This window comes from Pseudorca crassidens, chromosome 4 (genome assembly GCF_039906515.1).
Source record: "Pseudorca crassidens isolate mPseCra1 chromosome 4, mPseCra1.hap1, whole genome shotgun sequence".
Taxonomy (NCBI): Eukaryota; Metazoa; Chordata; class Mammalia; order Artiodactyla; family Delphinidae; genus Pseudorca; species Pseudorca crassidens.
Genome location: NC_090299.1, coordinates 27,833,862 through 27,858,684, shown reverse-complemented (window position 1 = coordinate 27,858,684; position 24,823 = coordinate 27,833,862). Strand labels below are relative to the sequence as shown.

General features: G+C 42.9%; 1 protein-coding gene across 25 annotated transcripts in view; it reads left to right on the top strand.

Moving 5' to 3' along the window:
• Positions 1-24,823, top strand: part of ALPK1 (alpha kinase 1) — a 163,105-nt gene that overhangs the window by 110,028 nt on the left and 28,254 nt on the right. For 20 of the 25 annotated variants that reach the window (XR_010942893.1, XR_010942894.1, XR_010942895.1 and 17 more), the window contains 8 exons: positions 11,514-11,712; positions 13,037-13,081; positions 15,442-15,501; positions 17,559-17,645; positions 18,398-18,474; positions 19,350-19,445; positions 21,547-21,651; positions 22,338-24,471. Coding sequence is in view for 22 of the 25 variants with exons in the window: in XM_067735289.1 (XP_067591390.1) it covers positions 11,514-11,712; positions 13,037-13,081; positions 15,442-15,501; positions 17,559-17,645; positions 18,398-18,474; positions 19,350-19,445; positions 21,547-21,651; positions 22,338-24,471 (2,803 nt within the window). In the remaining 3 variants the exon portion in view is untranslated. Of the gene's footprint in view, positions 1-11,513; positions 11,713-11,762; positions 15,502-17,558; positions 17,646-18,397; positions 18,475-19,349; positions 19,446-21,546; positions 21,652-22,337; positions 24,472-24,823 lie in introns of those variants that run through there. The other 5 variants (XM_067735305.1, XM_067735288.1, XM_067735306.1 and 2 more) reach the window with 5 other exon arrangements.

Sequence of the window (24,823 nt, the reverse complement as noted above, 5' to 3'; positions counted from 1 at the left end):
AAAGAGGCAAGAAAAAGTCTCTTGCCTCTTCGGCAGCTCCAGACCTTTACCCGGACTCCCTCCCTGCTAGCTGTGGCGCACTAACCCCCTCAGACTGTGTTCACGCAGCCAACCCCAGTCCTCTCCCTGTGCTCCGACCGAAGCCCGAGCCTCAACTCCCAGCCCCGCCCGCCCTGGCGGGTGAGCAGACAAGCCTCTCGGCTGGTGAGTGCTGGTCGGCACCGATCCTCTGTGCTGGAATCTCCGCTTTGTCCTCCGCACCCCTGTTGCTGTGCTCTCCTCCACGGCTCAGAAGCTTTCCCCCTCCGCCACCTGCAGTCTCCGCCCGCGAAGGGGCTTCCTAGTGTGTGGAAACCTTTCCTCCTTCACAGCTCCCTCCCAGAGGTGCAGGTCCCGTCCCTACTCTTTGTCTGTTTTTTTCTTTTTTCTTTTGCCCTACCCCGGTACGTGGGGAGTTTCTTGCCTTTTGGGAGGTCTGAGGTCTTCTGCCAGCGTTCAGTAGGTGTTCTGTAGGAGTTGTTGCACATGTAGATGTATTCCTGATGTATTTGTGGGCAGGAAGGTGATCTCTGCGTCTTACTCTTCCGCCCTCTTGAAGCTCCTCCAGATCTTGTGCATGTTTTTAAAGGTAGAGCCAACAGCATTTGCTGATGGATTAGATGTAGAGTATGAGAGGAGAAGAGCCACAAACTTAGAATGAAACCTCTGAAGTTTTGTCCCTCAGCAAATGAATGGATGAGTTGTCGTTACTGAGATGGAAAATCAAGTATGGCAGAGAAAATAAAGAGTTTTGTTTTAAACATGTTAAGTTTGAGATACCTAACTGACATCCACATCGGGCTATTTATTGTCTAGGCAATTTCATACACTAGGCAGCATTGCAGGAAAGAGACTCAGGATGGTATTTAAATTTGGGATTGTCAACAGAAGTGATATTTGAGGCCATGGGACAGTCTAAGTGAATGTAGCTAGAGAAGGGAAGCCGTCTTAGGACTGAATCCTAGGGCTTTAACATTCAGAGGCTGGAAAAGAAGGATGCTCCAGCAAAGTAGAGTGAGCAGCCAATGAGGTAGGAGGAAAAGCAGGAGAGTGTGAAATGCCAGAAGTCACATGAATAAAAAAAAGAGGGGTTGATTGTCACAGCCAAATGGTTCTAGGAGTTTGAATAAGATGAGGATTAATAAATGGTCATTGGGTTTGGAGGTTGTTGGCAACCTAGAAAAGAATGGGTTCAGTGGAGTGCTGGGGATGAAAGCTATAGATTTAAGAAAGAGTGGGAGGTGAGGAAGCAAAGACTGAGTTTAGACAACTCTTGAGATTGGCTGTAAAGAGGGACAGAGAAATGGGACAGGTGCTGGAGGCAGAATGCTGTGGACTGAATATTTGTATCCTTACCTCCCAAATTCATAGGTTGAAATCCTAACCCTCAAGGTGATGGTTTTGGAGGGGGTGCTTTGGGAGATGATTAGGCCTTGAGGACAGAGCCCTCATGAATGGGATTAGTGCCCTTATAAAAGAGGTCCCAGAGAGACATGGAGAAAAGATGCCATCTGTGAACCAGGAAGCAGGCCCTCACCAGGCACGGAATCTGCTGGTTCCTTGATCTTGGACTTCCCAATCCCCAGAACTATGAGAAATAAATTTCTGTTGTTATATAAACCACTCAGTTTATGGCATTTTTGTTATGGCAGCCTGAAAGGACTAAGACAGAGATATATGGTTAAGGGAGGACTTTTTAAGATGGAAGATATTGTTATGTTTGTATGCTGATGAGAATGATCCAGTAGAGATAAGGAAATTAATGATGCAGAAGTGAAAGAAAGTATTTACAGGCATAATGTCCTAGAGTAAAGAAGGCAGGATAGAATTGAATATTTAAGTGGGGGGATTGGCCTTAAACATGCCAATAGGAAAGTAGGGAGGACACATGGGTTACAGTACAAGAGGGTTGGCAGATTTGGGTAAGAGAATAAGGAAGATGTCATCTCACTGACTGTTTCCTTAGTGAGATAAGAAGCCAGGTCATCAGCTGAGTGTGAGGAGGTTAAAGGGGCTGTGGCAGCTGGAGAGGAGAGCAGAAGTATAATAGTAGCTGGGTTGTTAGGCCATGCTAAGGGCCAGCCTCAGGTCATGGTCATAAATTTGAAGTGTTATGGTTGTGTATTTTTCTCCAGCCACATTCACTTGCTTGGGTAGAAGCTCAGATTAGGCAGAGAATTACATATAATTTGAAAATATTAAGTGACAAAAAATAATATTCATCTTCCCCTCCTGTGTTCAGAACCAACTGAAAGATAGATGCAAAAGAGCAACCTTTATTATTCTAAAACAGATAGGAGAATGTAGCTTTAGGTTTTCAGACAAGTGGGTTGGAAAATTCTTCACTTCAGACACATCTTGTTGCTGGCAGGCCCCTTCCCTTACTGTAGAACAGGAAGGAAGACTTGAAGAGAGGAAAGAGGAAGGTCTGAGCCAGGTATGCTACTCCCATCAGATAACTCACTCCACCCCCAGTAGGGAGGAGGAGTGAAGGGTGGGGTAAGAGGCTAAAGGTCAGGCTAGCTCCCGGGTTCTCAACTCTAGAATCATGGGAATCACCTGGGGATCATCGGTATCACCTGGGCATCGTTTAGAGAAACATGCCTGGGTACACTTCCAGAGATTCTGATTTAACAGGCTTGGGGTGCCATCTGGGCATCTGGATTTTTAAAAGCCTACCTAGGGGATTCTAATACGAGGCCAACATTTTTCCTTGACAATAAACATGGTCAGGATTGCCAGACAAATATGACAGAAGTTGAAAGCAGCAAAGGAGCGAAGAATGCTTATTAAAAAGTTGCTGTGTTGATGCACCATGGAATTTAAAGAGGCAAGTGAGGACATGAGGGATTGATGGCGTAGCACACACACACACAAAAAACCCCAGTAAGGGCAGCAGATAGTGTGGGTGTCCCCAAAGGGTTGCAGAATTACTGGAGTTGGGCTATCCAGGAAGGGAGCTGGGAGAATAAGAGGTAAAGATTAAAGAATCAAATGCTGGAATTGAGATTCTGATTGTGATGCCACCAAAGTAGCAAGTTCTAAAGTGACTGACCATGAGAGTGACTAAGCTTAAGTGTAGAACAAGATCCTTGGAGATAAGGAGGCCATGGCAAGAGAGACCAGTGTGCTGGGTGAGTCATCAGTGTAGATGCTGAAATCACCATGGTGGCTGTAGCAACCTGGAGTCCAGAAGAAAGGTAAGACACGCAGGTCCACAGTACCCGGGGCCGTGAGGCTCACCAGGATCCTGGGTGGGTGGCCTCTGTTTTGATACTGCTTTCTCGTTCTTTTAACAGACAGCCCAACTCCATTCACAGTAGATTTGAGAGAGGGAGGGTAAGAAAGCAGGGATAGATGATCCAAATTATTATCTTTAGGTATTGAGATTGAGAGAAAGGTTATAACTATTTCTGGAAAGTGATTGAATCTGCATGCCCCACTGGTAAAATGAAGGAAAGATTGGTGAAATGTTAACAGGCCCTGAATATAAACTGTAAGAAGGTTCAGGATTTTTCCTCTCCTCCTCCTCACGTTTCGGTGGGTGGACAAACGTGGTGCATGCTGTGCCTGGTCTTCCCTTGACCTTGAGTAGTCAGTTTGATCAGTTGACTCTTACTCAGCCTTATTGTTGATATATAACTATGCAGCCCTCAGTCACTTTTCATTTGTTTATTCGGCTAATTCCTCACCTCAGGACACTTCCCCCCTCCCTTTCCCCTGCCTTTTTCCTATCTCCCAATTTGCTATGCAGCAATAATTTCCCCTTACACTGCGCCTGCCAATTGCAATGCCAGATGGCTTCTGTTCTGAGTCCCCTCACCCAGCCCCCCTTGAGAACAGCTGCCATTGTCATTGCTGTGAACACATCGTGGCTTTGAACCCATAGCTGGGACCCAAACTTGATGCTCAGCGTTGGGAGGGGCTAGCACTAATGCCAGGAGCCATGAAAACAGCACACACTTTTCCTGCTGCTGTTCAGTAAAAGCCCTTAGAAAAGGCTCTTTCGCATTTTTTCAATCATCTGCGTATTGAAATCTCATTGTGGAGTTTAATTCCTTTACCACCTGACTCAGCTTCCTCGCCATGAAGTTCCCTTTGTGCCATAAACTCAATTAGGACCCCATATTTCCCATCCTGAAAACAGATGTGAAAAAACTGTGGTGTGTGTGTGTGCACATTTGTGAGCCTGTCTCTTTAGAGCTCCAGCATACACAGTCCCTTATCTGTATCCATATATTTTTATTTAAACGGGTTCATTCAGGAAGAAAAGCCACAATTCAGTGGCTATTGGGACAAGCTTCCTAAGTCAGCCTCTGAGGAAAGATAATAAAACAGAATTCCTTTTTTTTTTTTTTTTAAATCTTGAGTTATCCTATGTTGGTTCCATCACTAAAATTCTGTTACTGTGACACCATCTTAAAAGATTATATTTTTGAGCCCTCTGTGATGGCAGGTCAGTCGTGGGTCTAAAAACCCAGACAAAAAGAATCCTGAATCAAATACCACGTAGACCAATATGCATTTCAAAGGCACTGCCACGTAGTCAGTGGGTTAGGGTTTTTGTGTTGTTTTCTTTCTTTTTGGGGGAGTGGGGGAGGGAAAGGGACTCTCTTTCATGTTAATCTAATTGTGCATAACCCAGGCACATTTTACCATGTAGGGAAACGTTCTCTTTAGCGTCCTTCCCTACCACACACTCGGGCCTCCTTTCATTCCTCCCTTTCTGAAGTCAGAGTGCTCCCCCGGTGTACATTTGGGGGAGATTCCCAGGATGGTGATGTATTCTGCTTTGCTGCTGAGGAATTTACTATCCCCCCACTTGGCAACAAATGAAAGTGGGTATTAATTTCTCAGAGTGCTGGTGGAAACGCGAGAGAGGGGCTGCAAGAATGATACCCACCTAAATCTGTATGTAGTGCACAGCAGGCCACCGTTTCAAAAGAGGGAGAGCAAAGACAATGACAAGAAAGAAAAGATTCCCCTGAGTTGACTTCTCTGCATTTTGCGTCGTTAGGTTTTGGAGAGAGATGCGAGAGGTTCGGGCCCTGAACAGAGTCAAATTATGCAGCTGCGGGGATGCCAGGTCCTCCAGAATAGGATGCTTCGTTTAGATTTTCCACAATGCTATTGAAGTGCTTATTTTCCTCCTGAAGAGACACAAACAGATGCAAACTTCTGTAAACACTTTAGAAATGAATTCAGTGAGTTTGGCCTCTCAGCAGTGCTCAATAGCTGACAGAAAAATGTCTAATTAGTGCAAGTGGAAATAATAGGGCCACTTGGATTCCTTCCATCCTCCTCCAACTCTACTTTTCCAAGGAACTCAAAGGGCCTTTGTCTGGCAGGTCACCCTCTCTCAGGCTTTGTGCTCCAAACTATTAAGAGTAGAAGGGGGAAAAAATAGATGAGGGAATGTTCTCTGCTCAAATATATGGCGTGTTCACGCAGGATGCAGAATGGGGTGTTTGTGGCATCCTTTACAGGTGCTCGGGAGGGATTCCTCCATTGGCGACAGCCAAAAGCAACTCACACGTGCACGCTAAGAAGCCTCCCTTTCAAGAACCAGCTTTCCTTCGCCAGTTGCCATAGAGCCTGCTCATTTTCCTTTTTTTTTTTTTTTCCTCAGCTTCCAGTAACATCAGTCCTTAGACTTAGTGAAGAGAAGAAATTAAATGAGAGGTTTCACCATTTTCTGAGATAAACCTTAGAGATGTTATATGCATGATCTGTTATTTCCTTTTTACTCTGTTGAAAATTCCACTGACATTTCTTTTAGGAGCCTGTCTTTGCTTGTTGTTATTTTATCATACAGGAGAACGGGAGCACGTGAACGGAATTCTTTTTTCCTATTTTTTTTCGTAGTGTTCCTCTTCATTTATTAAGCACCCACAATGTGCCAGGCTCTGTGCTGAACATTTGACCCACATTTCCTCTAATCCTAAAACAGCACTGAAAATAGGTACTATCCACATTTCACAGATGAGGAAATTGAGACTAGGAGAGGTTTAGTAACTGACCATGGCAAGCAAATGGAGGACCTTGGACACAGTCCAGATACCTGTGGTTTCATCTCAGACATTTTTTTTATCTCTAGAAGTTGGATTTGGATCATTTTTTATATCTCCCATGTCCCTAATCCCACCTAATTTTTACCCTACCTTCTTGAACTTATAAAATACAGTTAAAACTGTCATTCGGGGTTCAGTTTCTATTGATTTCTTTTTCTTTTTAGTGTAATTTTTGACTGGATGCCAAACATTATAAATTTTACCTTATAATATGGCAGATAATTTGGGTGCCTATAGATATTCTTGAACCTTGTTCTGGAATTCAGTCAAGTTAGGAAATAGTTTGATCCATGCCATGCTTGCTTCTAAACTTTCAGAGTGGGCCAAGAGCCATCTTCCTCTGAGGTTAATTTTGTCTCACTACTGAAGCAATACCCTTCTGAATATTCTACCCCCTGCCCTGTGAATGACATGATTTCCTACTATGGCTGGTAGAAACACAAACTACATGAGGCTTGGGGATTGTTTCCTCTGCTCCTTTCAGATGGTTCTTTCCCCGGCCTTGGGTGGTGTCTTTTCGTACATGAGCTGATCAGTAGTGTTCTGCTGGAGACTCAGAGGGGACCCTCTGCAGACCTCTGGACTTCTTGCTTTGTGCAGCTCTCTCCTTCTGGTTCTCTGCTCTGTGAACCCTGGCCACCTTAGCCTCTACAGACTCCTAGAAGCTCCATCTCCTCAACTTGGGAAGACCACCTCACTAGACTTGTAGAGCGTCCTTTCAGCTCTGTGTAAGAAATACCCAGTTGGAGTAATCCCCAGCTAATCACCAAGTTATCATTTGGTCCTTTGGTACCAACTTTCACTAGAGAATTTCAAAATGCTGAAATTAAAGGCCATCTCCTGGAAGGTTTTCTTTTCTTTCTCTTTTTTTTTTTTTTGCGGTACTTGGGCCTCTCACTGTTGTGGCCTCTCCCATTGCGGAGCACGGGCTCCGGATGCACAGGCTCAGCGGCCATGGCTCAGGGGCCCAGCCGCTCCGCGGCATGTGGGATCTTCCCAGACCGGGGCACAAACCCGTGTCCCCTGCATCGGCAGGCAGACTCTCAACCACCGCGCCACTAGGGAAGCCCTCTTTCTCTTATTTTTAAACACATAACAAGAACACTCTTTTCAATTGGGATTTGTTTTTATTTGTCCCTGTTTTTTTTTTTTCTTATAATTTTTTTTTATCATAATAAGAGATACGGGTTCCTTAGAACCACTGTTTGGACTCAGTGAGTGGTGAGTTCAGCCCTAGCTACAAAGACCCAGATTCCTGTGCCCAGATTAGGCCCTACTCAAAATCACCTTCATCAGACACAGGTGGAAAGCAGACGAAAAACTGACCCTTGAGAGACTTGGGTTCCTCAAGTATTAGCTGAGGATGTAAAGAAATTGAAACTCTGTGCACTGTTGGTGGTATTGTAAAATGGTGTCAACTCTATGGAAAACAGTATGGTGGTTCCTCAAAAAATTAAAAATATAACTACCATTTAATCCAGCAATCCTATTTCTAGGTATATATCTCAAAGAATTGAAAGCATGGCCTCAAAGAGATATTTGCACACCCATGTTCATAGCAGCACTGTTCACAATAGCTAAGTGGTGGAAGCAACCCAAATGTCCATTGACAGATGAATGGGTATAGATTCATCCATACAGAAATTGGTATATACATACAATGGAATATTATTCATCATTTAAAAGGAAGGAAATTTTGTCACATGCTACAGCACAGGTGAACCTTAAGGACTTTATACTAAGTCAAGTAGGCCAGTCACAGAAAGACAAAAACTATATGATTCCACTTATATGAGTTACCTAGAATAGTCAACTTCATAGAAACAGAAAGTAAAATTGTGGTTACCAGGGGCTAGGGAGAAGGGAGAAAGGGTTGCTGTATCAAGTTTCATACATGCAAGATATAAAAGTCCTGAAGATCTAATTCACAATAATGTGACTATACCTAACACTACTGAACGCCATTCTTAAAAAAAGCTGAGATGGCAAATTTTACGTTCTGTGCTTTTTACCACAATAGAAAAGAAAGAAAAAAAGATAGAGACGAGTTCCTTCCTGCCTCACCCTGACCCTTTTGACTTTGTAACTTTGGAAAGTCAACTTCTCAGCCACGGTTTCCTTATCTTACTTAGATTTTTTAGTTACTATAGATTTAAATGAGTTCATTTGTGTGAACGTTTTTCATAAACTAGATGGTACTACGAAGATGGAAACCATTATTATCAGGGAGGAAAGTGTGGAGATTCAGCCCTAGAGAATTGACCGGCCTCTAAACATTGCATCCCTTGTAGGAACTCAGTTACCCCAAAACTGAAGTGAAGCACCTGTGAGAATAGAGAGCAGAACTAAACATGAAGCATGTACCTCAAAGAGAGGAGACTCACTCTGGCTTGCTGAGTACCCTCCACAGGGTACATAGTCATGAGCAGGGTGACAGGAATAGAGATGCTGTTTCAAAGAAAGGTTTAAGGGAGCCTGGCAGTGGCAGAAGCTGCAAGTTCTACAGATGGCAGCTGAGGTTGCAAACCAAAGGGCTATATTTATGTGTAGCTAGCATAGAAAGGACTCTTGATCAGAGACTGTCCTTACTAAACAGAGCTGGGCATACATAAAATCATCAATTTCCTATTCCATCTTTAAGTTTACATTTCATGAATGTCAAATGACTGACATGTTCTCATTTTAAAACTTGTGTTTTTCAGATTGATAGTTTATTTGACAAACCTCAACTGCAGTTTTGAGCATTTCAGTTTTAGTTAGGCTTTTTTGGTTGGGTAAAACAGAGGCTCACACAAGCAAACTCATAAAATGGAGTGTACATTGTTATGAAGATACACATGGAGCAATAAAGGAAACCTGTAGCTCTAAGAACAGCACTTGTGAAAAGGTGGCTTTGGAGTCATATTCTTGGATCTTCACTCTGGTGTCGTCTATAAATGTAGCTTAGCTACACTCTACTCTCTGCTTCTTCCCATCCTGCAACAACTGGAAAATTTTTTCTATCCTTCTTAGTTCAGATCAATAAGTTCATTTTTCAAGCCAGGCCACAGAGTCATGGGCCAAGTGTCAGGTGGGTACTCTTAGGTTAGCCTTGAGCTGGTGGTAAGATGGGGAGAGGGGATCAAAGTCAAGTAGCAAAATACATTGCTGCTTCAAAGGCAGTGGCTGTGGGCAGAGCAGTTTCCCTTAGAAAGGGTTACGGTGTGTCAGGCAGTGAATTAATGTTGGGGTAACTAACACCTCTCTTCCCCTCCTGGAGCAAACTAAGATATAAAACAAAAGAGTTAGGCAGACAAGAGATTAAATATTACCTTTAATTCTGACAAAGGCTAAATTGAAATATATAGCTTGGTATTAGAACAAGGGGGTCTGCTAGATGAACCCCAGAATTATGTTGACTTCCCCATTCAGTCACAGAAATTACTGGGCCAAGCAGAACACCCCATATAGGGTGGCTTTCTGATATAGAAGAGCAGAGAAGAATCCCTGTTTCCTTTAGACAACTCATTCCCAAAAGAAAAAAGAGAGGAGCTAAGCCATGCATGCCCAGTTTCTTCTTCCCAATTTTTCTTATCAGTGTAGTCCACCTCTCCTGGGACAGAGTGGGTAAAGGAGTAGAGAGAGGCCAGGAGTGCTACAGTACCTGAGCTCCCTTCACGTGGAAGGAAACATCAAAGGAGAGAAGAGGTATTCCCCTAACAATTGGCATCACTATCACAGTTTCAGTAGTGATCAACTAAGAACAAAAGGATAAATACAAGAGCACGTTATCACTTTTCAAACTTAAAAAACACAGCGATAGATTAAAACCCTTAAGTTAAGAAAGCATCAGTTTGATAAGAGAAGGATTATTGTGCTGATTCTCGGTAGGCAAGGTATAAATGAAAAGAAATAGGATTCTAGGAGTAAGAATAGGAGGAGTGATTCAATTGGATGATTAAAATATTGGTTTTGACCTTTAAATAAATAGAACCTGCCTCTTAGGATTGTTGTGAGGATCGAATAAATTAATACATATAAAGCTCTTAGCACTGTGCCTGGCACCTGGTTTTGCCCAATAAGTGTTAGTACTTATGTGGTGAAGAAAGCAATGCTTGTATGATAAGATTGTGGTGGGAGAATGGGCAATGCTTACAATGCCTTTCTAGGCTTCATACGTGAGCTAACATGCCCAGAAAAAACTCTGCTTGATATAGTTTAGCAAATGGAGAAAGTACTAGTGGGTGGTAAACTCATTTATGCTAACAGCTGCATGACTTTCAATGTCTTTTGTATAATACCTTAAGAGGCCAAAAGATGATTTTTTCCATAAAAGTTTGCCTCATTTATCTCTACTTCTCACTCTTTATGTTATACTTTCATTTCATGTCTGTTTTTTTCTTATTTTATTCATTAACTAAACATAATCATATTAAACAAATATAAAATATTGCCTAGAAGTCTATATTTCTTCTTTTTTTTTGGCGGTACACGGGCCTCTCACTGCCATGGCCTCTCCCGTTGCGGAGCACAGGCTCCGGACGCGCAGGCTCAGTGGCCATGGCTCACAGGCCCAGCCGCTCTGCGGCATGTGGGATCTTCCCAGACCGGGGCACGAACCCGTGTCCCCTGCATCGGCAGGCAGACTCTCAACCACTGTGCCACCAGCGCAGAAGCCCCTATATTTCTTCTTAATTAAAATAGAGGCAATAAATGAAGCAGAATATTATGAACTGACATGGAAACTTCTAGATGTTATGATGACCAAAAATATCAAGTAGCAAAAGAATATATCTAGTGTAATGCCATTTAGGAAGGGAGGGAGGGAGGAAGGAAGGAAGGAAGGGAGGGAGGGAGGGAGGAAAGAAATAAAGGAAAAGAAAGGGAGGGAGGGAGGGAGAAAGCAAGGAAAAGAGAAAAAAGAAAAGAAAAATAGAGGGAGAAAATGAGAAAGGAGAGAGAGAGAAGGCAAGGTAGGACAAAGAATCAATGTCTAAATAAACAGAAAAGGGTAGAGGAAGTTCTGGAAGGATCTCTGGGAAACCATTAACAGGAAGAATGAGAATGAAATTTGTGGAAGGGAAAAAATAAGGTAAGGTGTCAGAAAAAAACAAAGGGGCACTTTTAATTTTTACTTGCTGTTTGAATTTTTTCATAACAAGAAATATGCATTTATTACGTGTATAATATTAGAAATGTAATAGGGAAAATGGAATGAAAGAAATATTATTTTATCCCACAAATGAATTGGGCTTTTCATTATCGTTATTATTATCATTATTATTAGCTTTTTGTTCAGTAGCGTACTGTTTCCTCTCCTAGCTCTAGGTTTTGTTGTTGTTCTTGTTTTGATAATAATACCTAGAAGACTACTGGTCCCAAGACTGCCTTCTTTTCTGCCCGACTTTATTTCTTTTCATTCAGGCGTCCCTGAAAGCCTCCATCCTCGCCCGGGAGTGTGCCACCGCAGCTGCCATTGTGTTCCTGAGCGACCGGTTCCTGTACGGGCTCGACGTCTCGGGCGAACTCCTGCAGGTCGCCCAAGGGCTGCACAAGCTGCAGCCAGCAACGCCAATTGCCCCGCAGGTGGTTATTCGCCAAGCCCGAATCTCGATGCACTCAGGTAGGCTCCTTCCTGCTGGCCCTCCTCGTCCCGGAGTCGTCCCATCTGGGGCTCACCTTCCTCGGGGCTCCTTGACTTCCGCGGGGACGGCGGGCACCGGGGCCCTCGGGCCTTCTTTTGTAGCCGCCGGCGCTCCCGCCAGCCCGCCGCCTTGCCCTTCCCCCTGCCTCTAGCCAGCACAAAGGCCCTGGCATAAAGGATTTCAGAGCCAAAAGCAATAGAGAAAATTGTGAAAGGGGGTGGAAAATACTAATTGGAGCTTTTGTCGTCTAACAAATCTGTCCTGCTGCTTTCAAACAGGGGTATCTGAATTGCTATACTTCTGACCAGCAGCCTTTAAAAATCAGATTAGAATTCTACTATTTTCTCTTAGCTCTCCAGTCTCCTTTCTGTAGGGCCACTTGACTATGCTAACAATAGACCTGACAAACCCACTGAAGTAATTTGAGATATTTTTCCATCACATGGAACACCAGTACAGTACCTGATTAGGCCTTAAAGTATCTTTTTTTTTTCCTTCTGTCACTTTGAATAAAATGAAAAATGAGGCTGACATTCTAACTTAGGCTGTAATGTAGAGGGGGACTGGAGGGGAGAGGGGCCTGCTATGTGTTACAGCAAAGTTCACTTGCATAGAATTCTTGAATTATTTAAATTACTGATAACCATGAGGTTTAGAAACTTGTAGCCTGCTGTTCTCTTTTCCAAGAGTGAAAGGATAAAGGATGAAAATAGAATGCAAGTTGCCTGTCCCAGAAACAGGACTGGCTCATTTTTTAAATTGGGTTTAGCTATTGCTATTGTTTTAATAACTCTGGCCTTGAAGAAGTTAAAATATCTTTTAACTACTTCATTTCCTTTGAAAAGGAACTGTACTAACTGTAATGAATGGGACAGTTGCTGAGTACAGAGAGGGATAGAGATAAAAGGACATGAGAGACATGGGCTTGTGGAGGTTAACTTTTCACAAACCCAAGTTCATTCACTCTCAAGTTCTTGCAGCTGTACATAAATTGTACCCATATCTTATTATTTACTTTTCTAAAGTAATTGCATCAACAGAGTTGAACTTACGAAAAAATTCTTACTTCAAATGTCCATGATTTGGGACATTTTATAATGTTTGGGGTTTATCATGTTGAGGGTATGAGAAAAACCTAACCACTAATACACCTTCTGATGGCATCAGATGGAATAATGTGTGAGCAGAGCATTCTGTTAGGGGAACCGAAAGTTGAGGGCCGGGTGTGCGTGGGCAAACTAATGTTGGTTCTCATCAAATTGAACTTGGAACAGTTACTGAGGCATGTTTCATGATACACAGATTTACAGATTTGCTATAGTGTGACATGGAAATCAAGGTCAAGTGGTAAGTAGTCATGTTGATAGCTTTGCTTTACACAACCAAATAATCTTTTCACTTACTTGTTTGGTTGATTGTTCCTCTCATGCCTCTAACTAAGGTGGTATAGACTTTTTCTTCTGATGACAATTAAGCCTTGATACCATCATGAGCAGCACGCTCCTCTGCCCGCACATCACATGTCTAAGGTAAAAGTCCTAGATCTTACTCTGCAACAGTTGGGGTTGTCTTTTCCTCAAAGATACTGCCAGAAATGCCACAAGAAAACAGACACAGCCTCAGAGTTAAAGTGCTTATCTGTAAACTTCTGTCCCCAGATATCTCTTGAGGCTCTACCTACACTGGGTTCCTCAGCCAGAAAGGGGGACTTAAGGCAGGAGTGGTGTCCTGGAAAGAGAACAAGGTACAGTGAAAAGGGGTCTCAGTCCCCAGCATTTGGGAATCCTGGGATAGAGAAAGGAGAGGTGTGTACGATGTTATAAGGGGTAAGGGAAAGGGATAAAGATAACATGAAGGGACAGCACAGTCTGCCTGTTTTCCCCTTTGACCCAGCCCATCCTGGTATCCACTCAAAACCCATTCCAAAGGTCCAAGCATTCAATGTCGTGGGATTTCAGAGGCAAGAGAGGATGCCCTGGGCCTGCCCAGCGCACTCCTGCCTGAAATTAGGAGACAAAACCTTTCAAGCCACAGTTAAAAACAAAGAGTCAAACTTCCAGTTCCATCAGCGTGGAGGATTGAGCAAGTGTGGAATCTTCTCCCACTTAAATATTAAATATCGAAATATTTAATTCACGGTACATAAATATCGTGAATTAAATATTTTTTTAAGTGCCTGAAACATACAAGACATTCAAAATCAGAATAATGGACTATTGCTCCTGACACTATAGCCAAAGAGATTTACACTTGGATATAGTCCTAGGGGAAGGGATTGCCACTTTAATTCCTGTGCAGGGACAAGAGACAGGACCTTGGGCCTACGTGGAGTGAAATATTTGGATAAAGCTGGAATCCTTAAAGGTTTGCACAGCTATGAAATGGGACTGAACTGCTCTACCAGCCCACCCAGGGAGGTGATGAGGAAGCTTATTCTCTGCCCAAGCTCTGAGGTGGAGGCCAAAAAAAATCTCTGTAAAGAAATAAAAACCCCAAGTCTGTGCCAAATGTCTGTGTGGAGTCTGAATTTACCCACAAGAGAGGGAATCACCCACCAAGTAATTAAGAAGAAATTAATTCAGGACTGAAATTTCTGGGACCTAGCAGGTCAAGTACAAAATTATGCTGTAGAGAAGCATCCACACTCAAGAGGCATCTCTTAATGTCCCGACCAAAAAGGTACACAGTGTCACTTCTGCCACATCGATTGGTCACAACAGGTCACAGGGCCAGTTCAGGCTCAAGGAGAAGGAAAATAGATTCCACTTCTTGATGGAGGAATGGCAAGGTCACGTTGCAGAAGAGCATGTGGAATAGAAGATATTGTTGTGACCTCCTTTGGATCACAATCTACCACAGTCAGGTATATGTCTGTATCTGCACTTTGAAATAGGGTGGTCAGGGAAGGCCTTATGAGACAGTGAAGTGACATTTGAGCAAAGACCTGAAGGAGAAGGGAGCAAGCCTTGGAGATACCTGGAATAAATGCATTCCAGACTAAAATAAGTACAAAAGCCCTGACATGGGAACAAGCCTGGCAGATTCAAGGAGCAGTCAGGAGGCCACTGTAACCAAAGTAGAAGGAGTGAGGATGAGGGAAAGAATGCTAAGAGAAGAGGTCAAAGAAGTCCCAGGGGCCAGGTCATATGGGGCTTAGAGGCACCTGGGAGCAGAAATGGATAAAAGGATGAATGATTGAGTTTCCTCCTTACAGAAAAACAGCCATCCATAGTGTAGGCCCCTCCTACGTGGTGTTAATGAAATAAATGAAAAGTTTACAAAGAACCTCTCTACCCACCCCCTAAAAAAATTCCTTCCTGATAATTCTGTAAATAGACCTATTCACGGGCAACTCTCCTCCACTTCTGGAGGCATAGTTTTCACAAAAAGGAGACACAGCCTTTGACAAAGGTTTGCCTTTACTTCTCAAGCCTTACTCTATATGAATGGATTATTCATTCATATGAATGAATATGTGTGTGTATATGTATGTACATGTATATGAATTTAATTGCAATTTCAGATACTGTACAACTTTCCACCTTACCAGTTCCTGAAAACTTCTTTTTCACTTTTGTGTATGATGTAGTTACTGATTTTAAATTTTAAAATAGAATGTTTCCCCGTTATAATGTGTTAACCTTAGAGCATGAACAGCAGTATTTAAAGCACATGTTCAGAACTAATTATGTGCTGCTTCTTTTCAGGGAAACTTTTAAAAGCAGAGTATATCCTGAGCAGTCTGATAAGCAACAGTGGAGCAACAGGTAAGGTGCTCTCATATCTTCACAATGACCTTCACCCTCCATCCCTACCAGAGTTCCAGTTTAAAAGCAACTTAGTGGGGACTTCCCTGGTGGTCCAGTGGTTATGACTCCACGCTCCCAATGCAGTGGGCCAGGGTTCGATCCCTGGTCAGGGAACTAAGATCCCACATACTGCAACTGAGCCTGCATGCCGCAACTAGAGAAACCCGCACATCGCAACTAGAGAAGCCCGTGTGCCGCCATGAAGACCCAGCACAGCCTAAATAAGTAAATAAATATAAATAAATAAATGAAACGTAATGACCTGGTAGTTACTATACACTAGACGTTCCCAGAACTACCTAGGACTGGCTCTGCTACTGATAAATGAAATGGTCAAGCAGGTTACTTCTCTATGCTTCCATTTTCTCTATTTAAAAACAAAAACAAAACAAAAAACAACCCAACCAAGTCTTCTAATATCACCCTGCTTTATTGTAGAGTGTGTTATCTAATCAACATTCGCTGTGAAGGTAGGTAACTCCCTGGACCTCAGAAAGGGCTCAGCTACAGCTTTGAAAAGAATTGTGAATGGAAATTGAGCCTATAAGTTCAGGAGAATACACTTACAGTTTTATGTATTTAAAGGGTCTGGAAAATAAATTTTATTTTGCTACAGAGGAGCTATAATAAAAACTTACTTTGAAATAGATTTCTTTTGATATTTAATCATACATGAGAGGAAGCAAGTCCTAATAGTTGGGTAACAATTTAAGCCTCAAATACCTTGTCTGAATTTCTGGGCACTTAAGTCAACAAGTTTCCTATTACATTGAACACAATTCCTTGTCGACTTTTAAGCTCAATATGCTTGGATATAAGGTCTTGAGCTCCTTGAAACTTGTAGACATTTCCAGTGAGGAGGCAGTTTGAAATAACAGATATTGACCACATACCCCCATTTGTGACCACCATCACTAACCTACAATATGCATACTTCCCATCTTCTACACCACACACACACATGCACGCACACACGCACACACACAGATTAAAAGCTAGGGAGAAAGTAAGGAGGGTGATGTGACACAGAATAATAAGAGCATGTAATAATGAGTCTGACTTTATTTTTGATGTTTGGCAACTGGCAGCTGCTGTCAGGCCCCAGCTTCTTCCCTCTTTGCCCCACATCTGAACAGGCTGATTTTTTTAAAGCTCATTTATCAGTAAACCCTGGCCTAGCTGTGGGAACCTTTACCCCAGACCCACACCCTAATCGCAATAAAAACAAAAGCCACTCACCACTCCCTTCACTTAAGTCAAACAGACCAGCTTCGGTGCCTTCCCTGCTCTCCTCAGAAAGGCTCATTATGTGAGCCCTGAATCTTTTCATATACTCTTAGTGCCGTGTAGAGCCATCAGTTTCAACATTCAAACCAATTTTGGGTGGATGGGATGGATCCCGCCCTCCATGAGGCAACCACAAGACAGTGGGGTTGACACTGTAGTTAATTAACCTGGGGAAGCCTCGGAGGCAATAGCATTGAGGATAAGCCCTGAATTAGGAGCTAGAGGGGGCGGAATCCCTCCCTCTAGGTAGAGGGAATGGCAAGTGCAGATACCATGAAGCAGGAGATGGCTGCTATTATAAGGAACACAATGAAGCTGCATGGCAGAGCCCAGTTGGTAACGGGGAGAGGTGGAGACCAGGCAGGATTCAGTTCCTGTGAAGCCTCGTAGGTTGCAGCAAGAAGTATGGACCTTATTCTAAATACAAAGAAGAGATTGTCTCCCGAATTTATATCACATGTGTTCGTTAAGGCTTCTATGAAAATCGTTTTATCTCACCAGGCTATTTCTTTAATAATTCAAGGCCAGGGACTTCCCTGGAGGTCCAGTGTTTAAGACTCCGTGCTCCCACTGCAGGGGGCACAGTTTCGATCCCTGGTCAGGGAACTAAGATCCCACATGCTTAGCGGTGCAGCCAAAATAAATAAATAAATAAACATTAATTTTTTTTAATTTTAAAAAATAATTCAAGGCCAAAAATGCTTTTCTTTTTTTCCTCTTTATTGTAGGTACCTGGCTGTACAGAAATGAAAGCGACAAGGTCCTGGTGCAGTCGGTCTGCATACAGATCAGAGGGCAAATTCTGCAAAAGTTAGGTACAGTCATCCTCTCAAGGCTCATTTACCAAGTCTGGCTACAAGATTTTACTATGGACTTTTCTCATTGTATCTGGTTGATACAGTTCATCCCCACTTCCCTTAGTTTCCTTATGGAAAAGAGAATGACACTTAAGATGCCAGGAATATTATGAACATTAACAAAACAAAATATTTTTCTGTTGAGTTTTGTTAAAGACATTTACAGTTGTATATTATGACTGTTAACCACAGGATTCTCGGTATTATTTCTGGCATCTGGCTCTCAGCTCATTAGGACTCCGTTTGATATAGTGACACCTTATTCTAAACCCACCCTGACAGCTTACCCATTCGTTCCTGGGAAGGTATTCCTGAGTTTTACAAGCAAAGTTTATAGGACCCTAATTATACTTTAAAATGCAAACTAATGTATTTGAAATTTAACAGAGGATGGTAATTGTTATCTTGTAAATAATGGAGAAAATTATTTCTATATTAATATATCTTATATGTACACATGTAATATATAATATTTCTTACTGTTTCCCTGTGAAGGGAAAAATTATCTGTATTAAACCAACCGGAAAAACAGATTGCTGTTTTTCCAGCAGATTGCTATCTGCTGATTGCTGTCAGTCTAATCTAGTCATATATTTTCTTAACAAAATCCAATGAATCTTCTTTCTGTATTAGTTTTTAAAGGTATTTTCTGACACAAGAGCACAGATACTCGCAGATACTAGCAGTTTGTCCCATCTCCTTTTTTGCAGGGATGTGGTACGAAGCAGCAGAGTTAATATGGGCCTCAATCATAGGATATCTGACACTTCCTCAGCCAGATAAAAAGGTTGTTTGTCTAGTGCTTATTTTCTCATTTCCTGTACTTGTCTTTGAAAGATTATCTCCTTATGGCACAATTCAGTTTATCATTTATCAATTTTATTGGTCCTATTTTTATTGATTCTACACAGGCGTCGGACCAGGAACATTTGGTAACTTACTTCTAGTGTCTTGCTCGTCCTCATTCACAGCTAGACGCCTGGTATATATGTAGTATTTCTATATATATTTGTAACTATTTATGCATTTATTTCTACCAATCCATTTATTTTTATTGATAGCTATTTTATTATATATTTAGCCTTTACCTAATTCCATAGCAAAGTTGAGGTGGTCAAGTTGCTTATATGTAAAATCATTTTTCTTGAGTTGAATGGGAAAAAACTTCAATTAACTGTTTACGCAACATCTTTATTCAAGAAATTGAGAAGCAACATTTGCTTTCCTACTTGGTGTTTTCATTCTCTGTGACTCTGTGAGAATATTCTCCTTGTTAATTGAAGCTTTGGGTTATACATCTTCCCAAGCTGTGTCAGCAGCACTGCCGCCTACAGTCCTTTTAACAGCACAAGTGGAATGGGGTGTGGGGACTCTTGATTGGGCCAATTCATTATGCCTAGCAGTATGGACAAGTTAGTGTTGACAATCCAGTGAAGCCCAACTAAGAAATAGCTGAGTGTGCATTACTCCCATGTCCTCAGGATGTGATGATCTCTCAAGCCCAGTGACATCCAGTTGAGAAGTATCCGCAGTGTCATAATAACAATAGCAATAATAAGCAATGGTTTATTTAGAAGACTAATCATTGACTTTAGGCCTTGAGATGAGAGCAACAATTGACTGTGAATTCCTAATCTGTGTTTTGTTTGTGTTTCCTTACAGGGCATTTCCACATCACTAGGTATACTGGCAGATATCTTTGTTTCCATGAGCAGGAAAGATTATGAAAAGTTTAAAAACAATCCTGAAATTAACTTGGTAACTATCACTTGTCAAAACCACGGTGCAGAGTGGCATCACCTGCAAAACGGTCAACATTATTTTTGGCGCTTGGTTAGTTCTCTCTCCAGGAGTCAGGCGGCACGGTGTCCCTCCTCTTCAAGTAATGTGAGCAGTCCTGGAGACGGTTCCTATGGTGTCCTGTTTGGCTTTATTATCCCAGCACCTAGCAAGTACCTACAGAGGGTACTGGGGAAAAAAAGATGGATGAATGAATGAATGAAATCAAAGTGATAAATGCTTTGAACCCCATGATTTCCTTTCAAATTATCACAAAATTCAGTTTCTACACTTGGGCTATCTCAATGACAAAGTAAAGGGGTAATAACTTTAAGACTTTAATTACCATCTGTTCAAATCAGAGCATCAGTCACTTGCTTAGGCTCTTATCTGTGATAGTAATGATTACAAATATATGTATATTGCTTTATAATTCAGAAAGTGTGTATATATGTATATGATCCACATACACCACATCTGCCTATGAGGCAGGTAGAGCAAAATGTGTCAGTCCCATTTTTGAGAAAAATAAACTAAGGTCCAGAGAAACTAAGTGACCTCTGCAACTTGTACAATCAGTAATAAGAGAACTGGGAGCAGAAGCCAGGTCTCTAAGCAGTTTGCAGCATCGCACAGACATTGACTTCTCTCCTGCACTGCACTGAAATTGAGATTTTTAACGGTATCGTCAATTATTGCCTTTTTAAAAAATACCAGGGGGCTTCCCTGGTGGCGCAGTGGTTGAGAGTCCGCCTGCCGATGCAGGGGTCACGGGTTTGTGCCCCAGTCCGGGAAGATCCCACATGCTGCAGAGCGGCTGGGCCTGTGAGCCATGGCCGCTGAGCCTGTGCGTCTCGAGCCTGTGCTCCGCAACAGGAGAGGCTACAACAGTGAGAGGCCCGCGTACGGCAAAAAAAAAAAAAAAAAAAAAAAAAAGAATCCACCTGCCAGTGCAGGGGACATGGGTTCGAGCCCTGGTCTGGGAAGATCCCACATGCCGTGGAGCAACTAAGCCCGTGCGCCACAACTACTGAGGCTGCACTCTAGACCCCATGAGCCACAACTACTGAAGCCCATGTGCCTAGAGCCCGAGCTCCGCAACGAGAGAAGCCACTGCAGTGAGAAGCCTGCGCACCACAACGAAGAGTAGCCCCCGCTCACCGCAGCTAGAGAAAGCCTGTGCGCAGCAACGAAGACCCAATACAGCCATAAATAAATAAATAAAATAAATACGTTTATAAAAAAAAATACCAAGGCAGCAACAGTAACTGTACTCAGTACTAATTAGTGTAGCATAAGAACACATACAGCTTGCTGCTTGCAATCTGAATCTTAGCAAAATGTTGCTTTTGCTGTCAGAACAAAACACAGGAAAAGGGTTATGCCCCTTGTTCAGTGAAGTTGTCTCTGAGGACTGTTTAACATTGCAAACTGCCCTTCCGCCTTGGACCTCCTCAGCCTCTTCTCACTTTATTTTCCTTTGGAACACTTGCTGCCATCTCAAATACTATGCATTTTACTTGTTTTGTGTATTGACTGATCTCCTCCCCTTAACAGGAAATAAGCTTATTGCAGGCTCACTGTCTGCTCTCTCCTTCATGGCTAGAACAGTGCCTGGCACATGGAGGTACTCAATACATATTTCTGGAATAAATGATTCAATCTTAATTGCTGTGAAATCGTACATTAAAGGGCTCTTTGACAAGAACAATGCAGAAATCATCAGTGAATCTGACTGCAAAATGTGCAGAGTTCTGTGAACAAAGAGCTGCATGATCCTCCAAAGAAACTTGTCTGAATTACTTTGCACAGGCAGGCAGTGTGAATGTTTGCACACGTGAGGCCTTCTCTGCGCTATGAGTTGGGGATGGATGATGTATGGGTGTGGGGGAAAGGACAGTCACTGTCCTGGGGTCTTTTGACCCACTTACTCTTTCTTGGCCCTGTTCTGAAATGCTTGTGATTAGGCGCAGGGCATGCCTCAGAATCTTGAAAGAAAAGCAAAGGAATTTTATAGCCTGTCTTTTGCTAATGGATCAATAACTGTCAACAGTACACTCGGCCTCCTGTTTTCTCACAGGGCTTGCTGAAGGAGTTTGACCACCATTTGCTGTCAGCCGCTGAAGCCTGCAAGCTGGCAGCCGCCTTCAGTCCCTACACGCCTCTCTTCGTGCTCACGGCTATGGTAAACAGTACAGCCCTCACTGCTCCTCACTCCAGTGACAGATGTAACTGCTGGGAGGGAAGGGTCTAACCTTAAAATAGGCTTTGTGTATATCATTAGATAATTGTGATCAGACCTCACATATGTAAAGGTTTTATCAGTCAGAGTAGTGACATCCTGGTGGGAGCTAAGTTAATACAGCTGGAGGATTTGATGTTATCTGCTCTAGAACAATGGTTCCCAAGCATGTCAGAATCACCTAAAAGCCCTTTCCAAATACATATTCTTGGGCTCTACCCTAAATCCACTAAATGTAAATCTCTGGGGTTTGTACCCAGAAACCTTTCATTATGAAATACTGCCCGGGTGATTCAAATGCACAGAGGGGTTTGGAAGCCACTAATCTATTGTTTTGACTATTATTAAACAAATGATGTGTTTGTATATAGCAAAATTATTATGTCCACCTTCCACATATAGACTCTGTTTGCTAAAACTAACAATAGCAACAGTAACAAATTTGTCTTTGATCAAAAAGTATCAGGGCTACGGTAGGATGGTAGCTGGTAGTTTCTGTATTTTTCCATGACACATGTTTATTTTTTTATAATATTTCTAATGACTGTCCTCCAGGGATGAAAAGTTTTCCCTGATTCACCTCCAGTTTCCAATTCAGTGTCTGATTTTGTATTTGGTATTTTCCTCAGAATATACGTGGCACATGCCTGTTGTCATATAGTAGTTCTAATGACTGTCCTCCAGGAATGAAAAATTCATATCTGTGTGAAGCCAAAGAGGCGTTTGAAATTGGCCTCCTTACCAAGAAATGTGATGAACCAGTTACTGGAAAACAGGAGCTCCATAGTTTTCTCAAAGCTGCTTTCGGTCTCACCACGGTGCACCAGAGGCTCTATGGGGAGATGGAGACGGTCCACACAGCAAGTCAGCTCTGTAGTGAAGCTATGGGAAAGCTGTATACTTTCAGTACTTCCTCCAGAAGTCAGGAGAGAGAAGCTGTCTCTCAGGAAGTCATGTCTCTTATCACCAGGGTGAAGGGACAGTTACAAGTTCAAAGCTTCTCAAATTTAGATGATAAGTCTTATGTTCCAGAGGGTTTCAAGTGTGGGTTGGAGAAACCCATCTTGCATGGGCAAGTGGATTTCCAAAAAATTATTGAAACCTATTCACAGCACCACACTTCAGTGTGCGAAATATTTGAAAGCACTTGTGGAAACAACAAAAATAAACAGGAAGGTACAAAAACAGGAGTCTGTATCACTGATCTAAAAACAGAAACAAAAAACATAGATACTGTGAGTACTACTGAGGACAAACCACGTTTTGAAAAAGGCATGGTAATATCTGCCTCCCAAATGGCTAGGAATGGTTGGGAGAAACTCAGGAGGGTAGGAAGGAGAAACTTGGCCAGTTCTGATGCATTTCGAGTCTCCGTGGATGAAGATGTGGAGACTGAGGCTGAGTCAACAGACCATAGCAGTGGTGGGGGAGCTGTTTTGAACAAGTCTCTGAGCGACAGCCAGAGCTCCAGTTCTTGGAGCAAGTTATCAGGGTGTAGTTCTTCTACAAGCTGGGAGGAAGTGAATTACCATGTTGGTGATATGTCAGCCAGAAGAGAGCCTAGCAAGGAAGAGCATCATGTGGACACTCAGTGTTCCACTGCCCTGGCAGAAGAACTGGAGATCGATGGGGGGAGCAGAGCTGTACATCCACTGTCTTCAGAGCTTCATGGTCTCTCTCTCCAGGTGTCCAGGGATGACAGTTTAGAGTCTTCTCAAAGTCAACTACCCAAGCCCATGCCCTTGACAACTTTTCCTCCTCATAACACAACAGGCACTTTGTTGGCCTCAGGTGCAGGGCTGTTAAAAGGAGCTCCAGAAGGTATGTGGGAAGCCGGAAATGTGGGGTCCAGAGATACTTCTGCTCATTCCAGACCCTCATTTGGTTCTGCTTCTTGGTCTTCTGATTCTGGTTGGCCCAAGAACATGGCCACATATCCTTCGATCCAAGAAGAAGAAACCTTTGAAATAATTGATAAGTTTCCAGAAATCAACTGTGATGCCAAAGACAGTCATGAAGAAGAGAAGAGAGAAGAAATCAAAGGAGACACAGGTCCCACATTTAAAGATAGCCCCTGCTGGGTTGACGCAGAAGAAGAAACAGCAGAGAGAGCAGAAGATAGGCCCGTAGACTTCCACATAGTTGTGGACGAGCCTCTGGGCAAAAGTTCCATGATAGCATGTGGCACTTTCACTCCTCATTGGCTTGTTCAAAATCCTGACTCAGGGAAAAGTGGTGGCTCAGTCAAAGAGCAGGACATTGACCCTGATGCCTCCACGGTCGATGAGGAGAGCCAACTGCTGGGCAGCACAGATGTTCACGCCACAAGCACACATGGCTCTCACAGACCATGTGCTCTGAGGCAGCTGCGTGGTCAGGGAGCCCAGATCTCCAATTCCTCTGTAAGTGGTAACACTTCCATCCCTGTCCTCAGCGAGGACTGCACTACCACAGAGGAAGCAAATGAACCTGGAAACGTGCTAAACTGCAGCCAGAGCTCCAGCTCGTCCTTGGCATGGTGGTTGGAATCACCTGCAATTTCCAGTGGTTCTTCTGAGGGAGAAAACCCATGGTCCTTTCTGAATTCCAGTGGAAGTTCTTTTGTTTCATTGCCAGGAATGACAACACAAAAGATCCTTAAGGCTCGCACCCTGCAGCCTGATGACTTTGAAAAACTCTTGGCAGGGGTGAGGCATGATTGGCTGTTCCAGAGACTGGAGAATACAGGAGTTTTTAAGTCCAGGCAACTCCATGGAGCACATAGTAAGTACAGCCTTTCAGGAAGCATCTCTGCATGTTCGGGGCCCTCTGAAGCTCTTGTTATGTAGATCACTTAAAGCTCATGAAAGATATCGACCCCAGTTATGCTTTGTGAATATATAGAGAAATGTGTAGTTCAGGGACCTTCTTCCGTGCTATAAGGACACACAAGGCAGTAAGGGAGAATCTTACAGGACTCAGGAGCAGTCATCAGTCAGGGCTTAAACAGCTCTGGATGCCATATACACTCAGCATTTGTCTCCTCCACTGATTCTCATTACCAACCAGCTGATTTTTCCCGATTTTTCCCATTCAAATCCTAGGGAGATGGGGTTTGACCTAGTTACACATCATC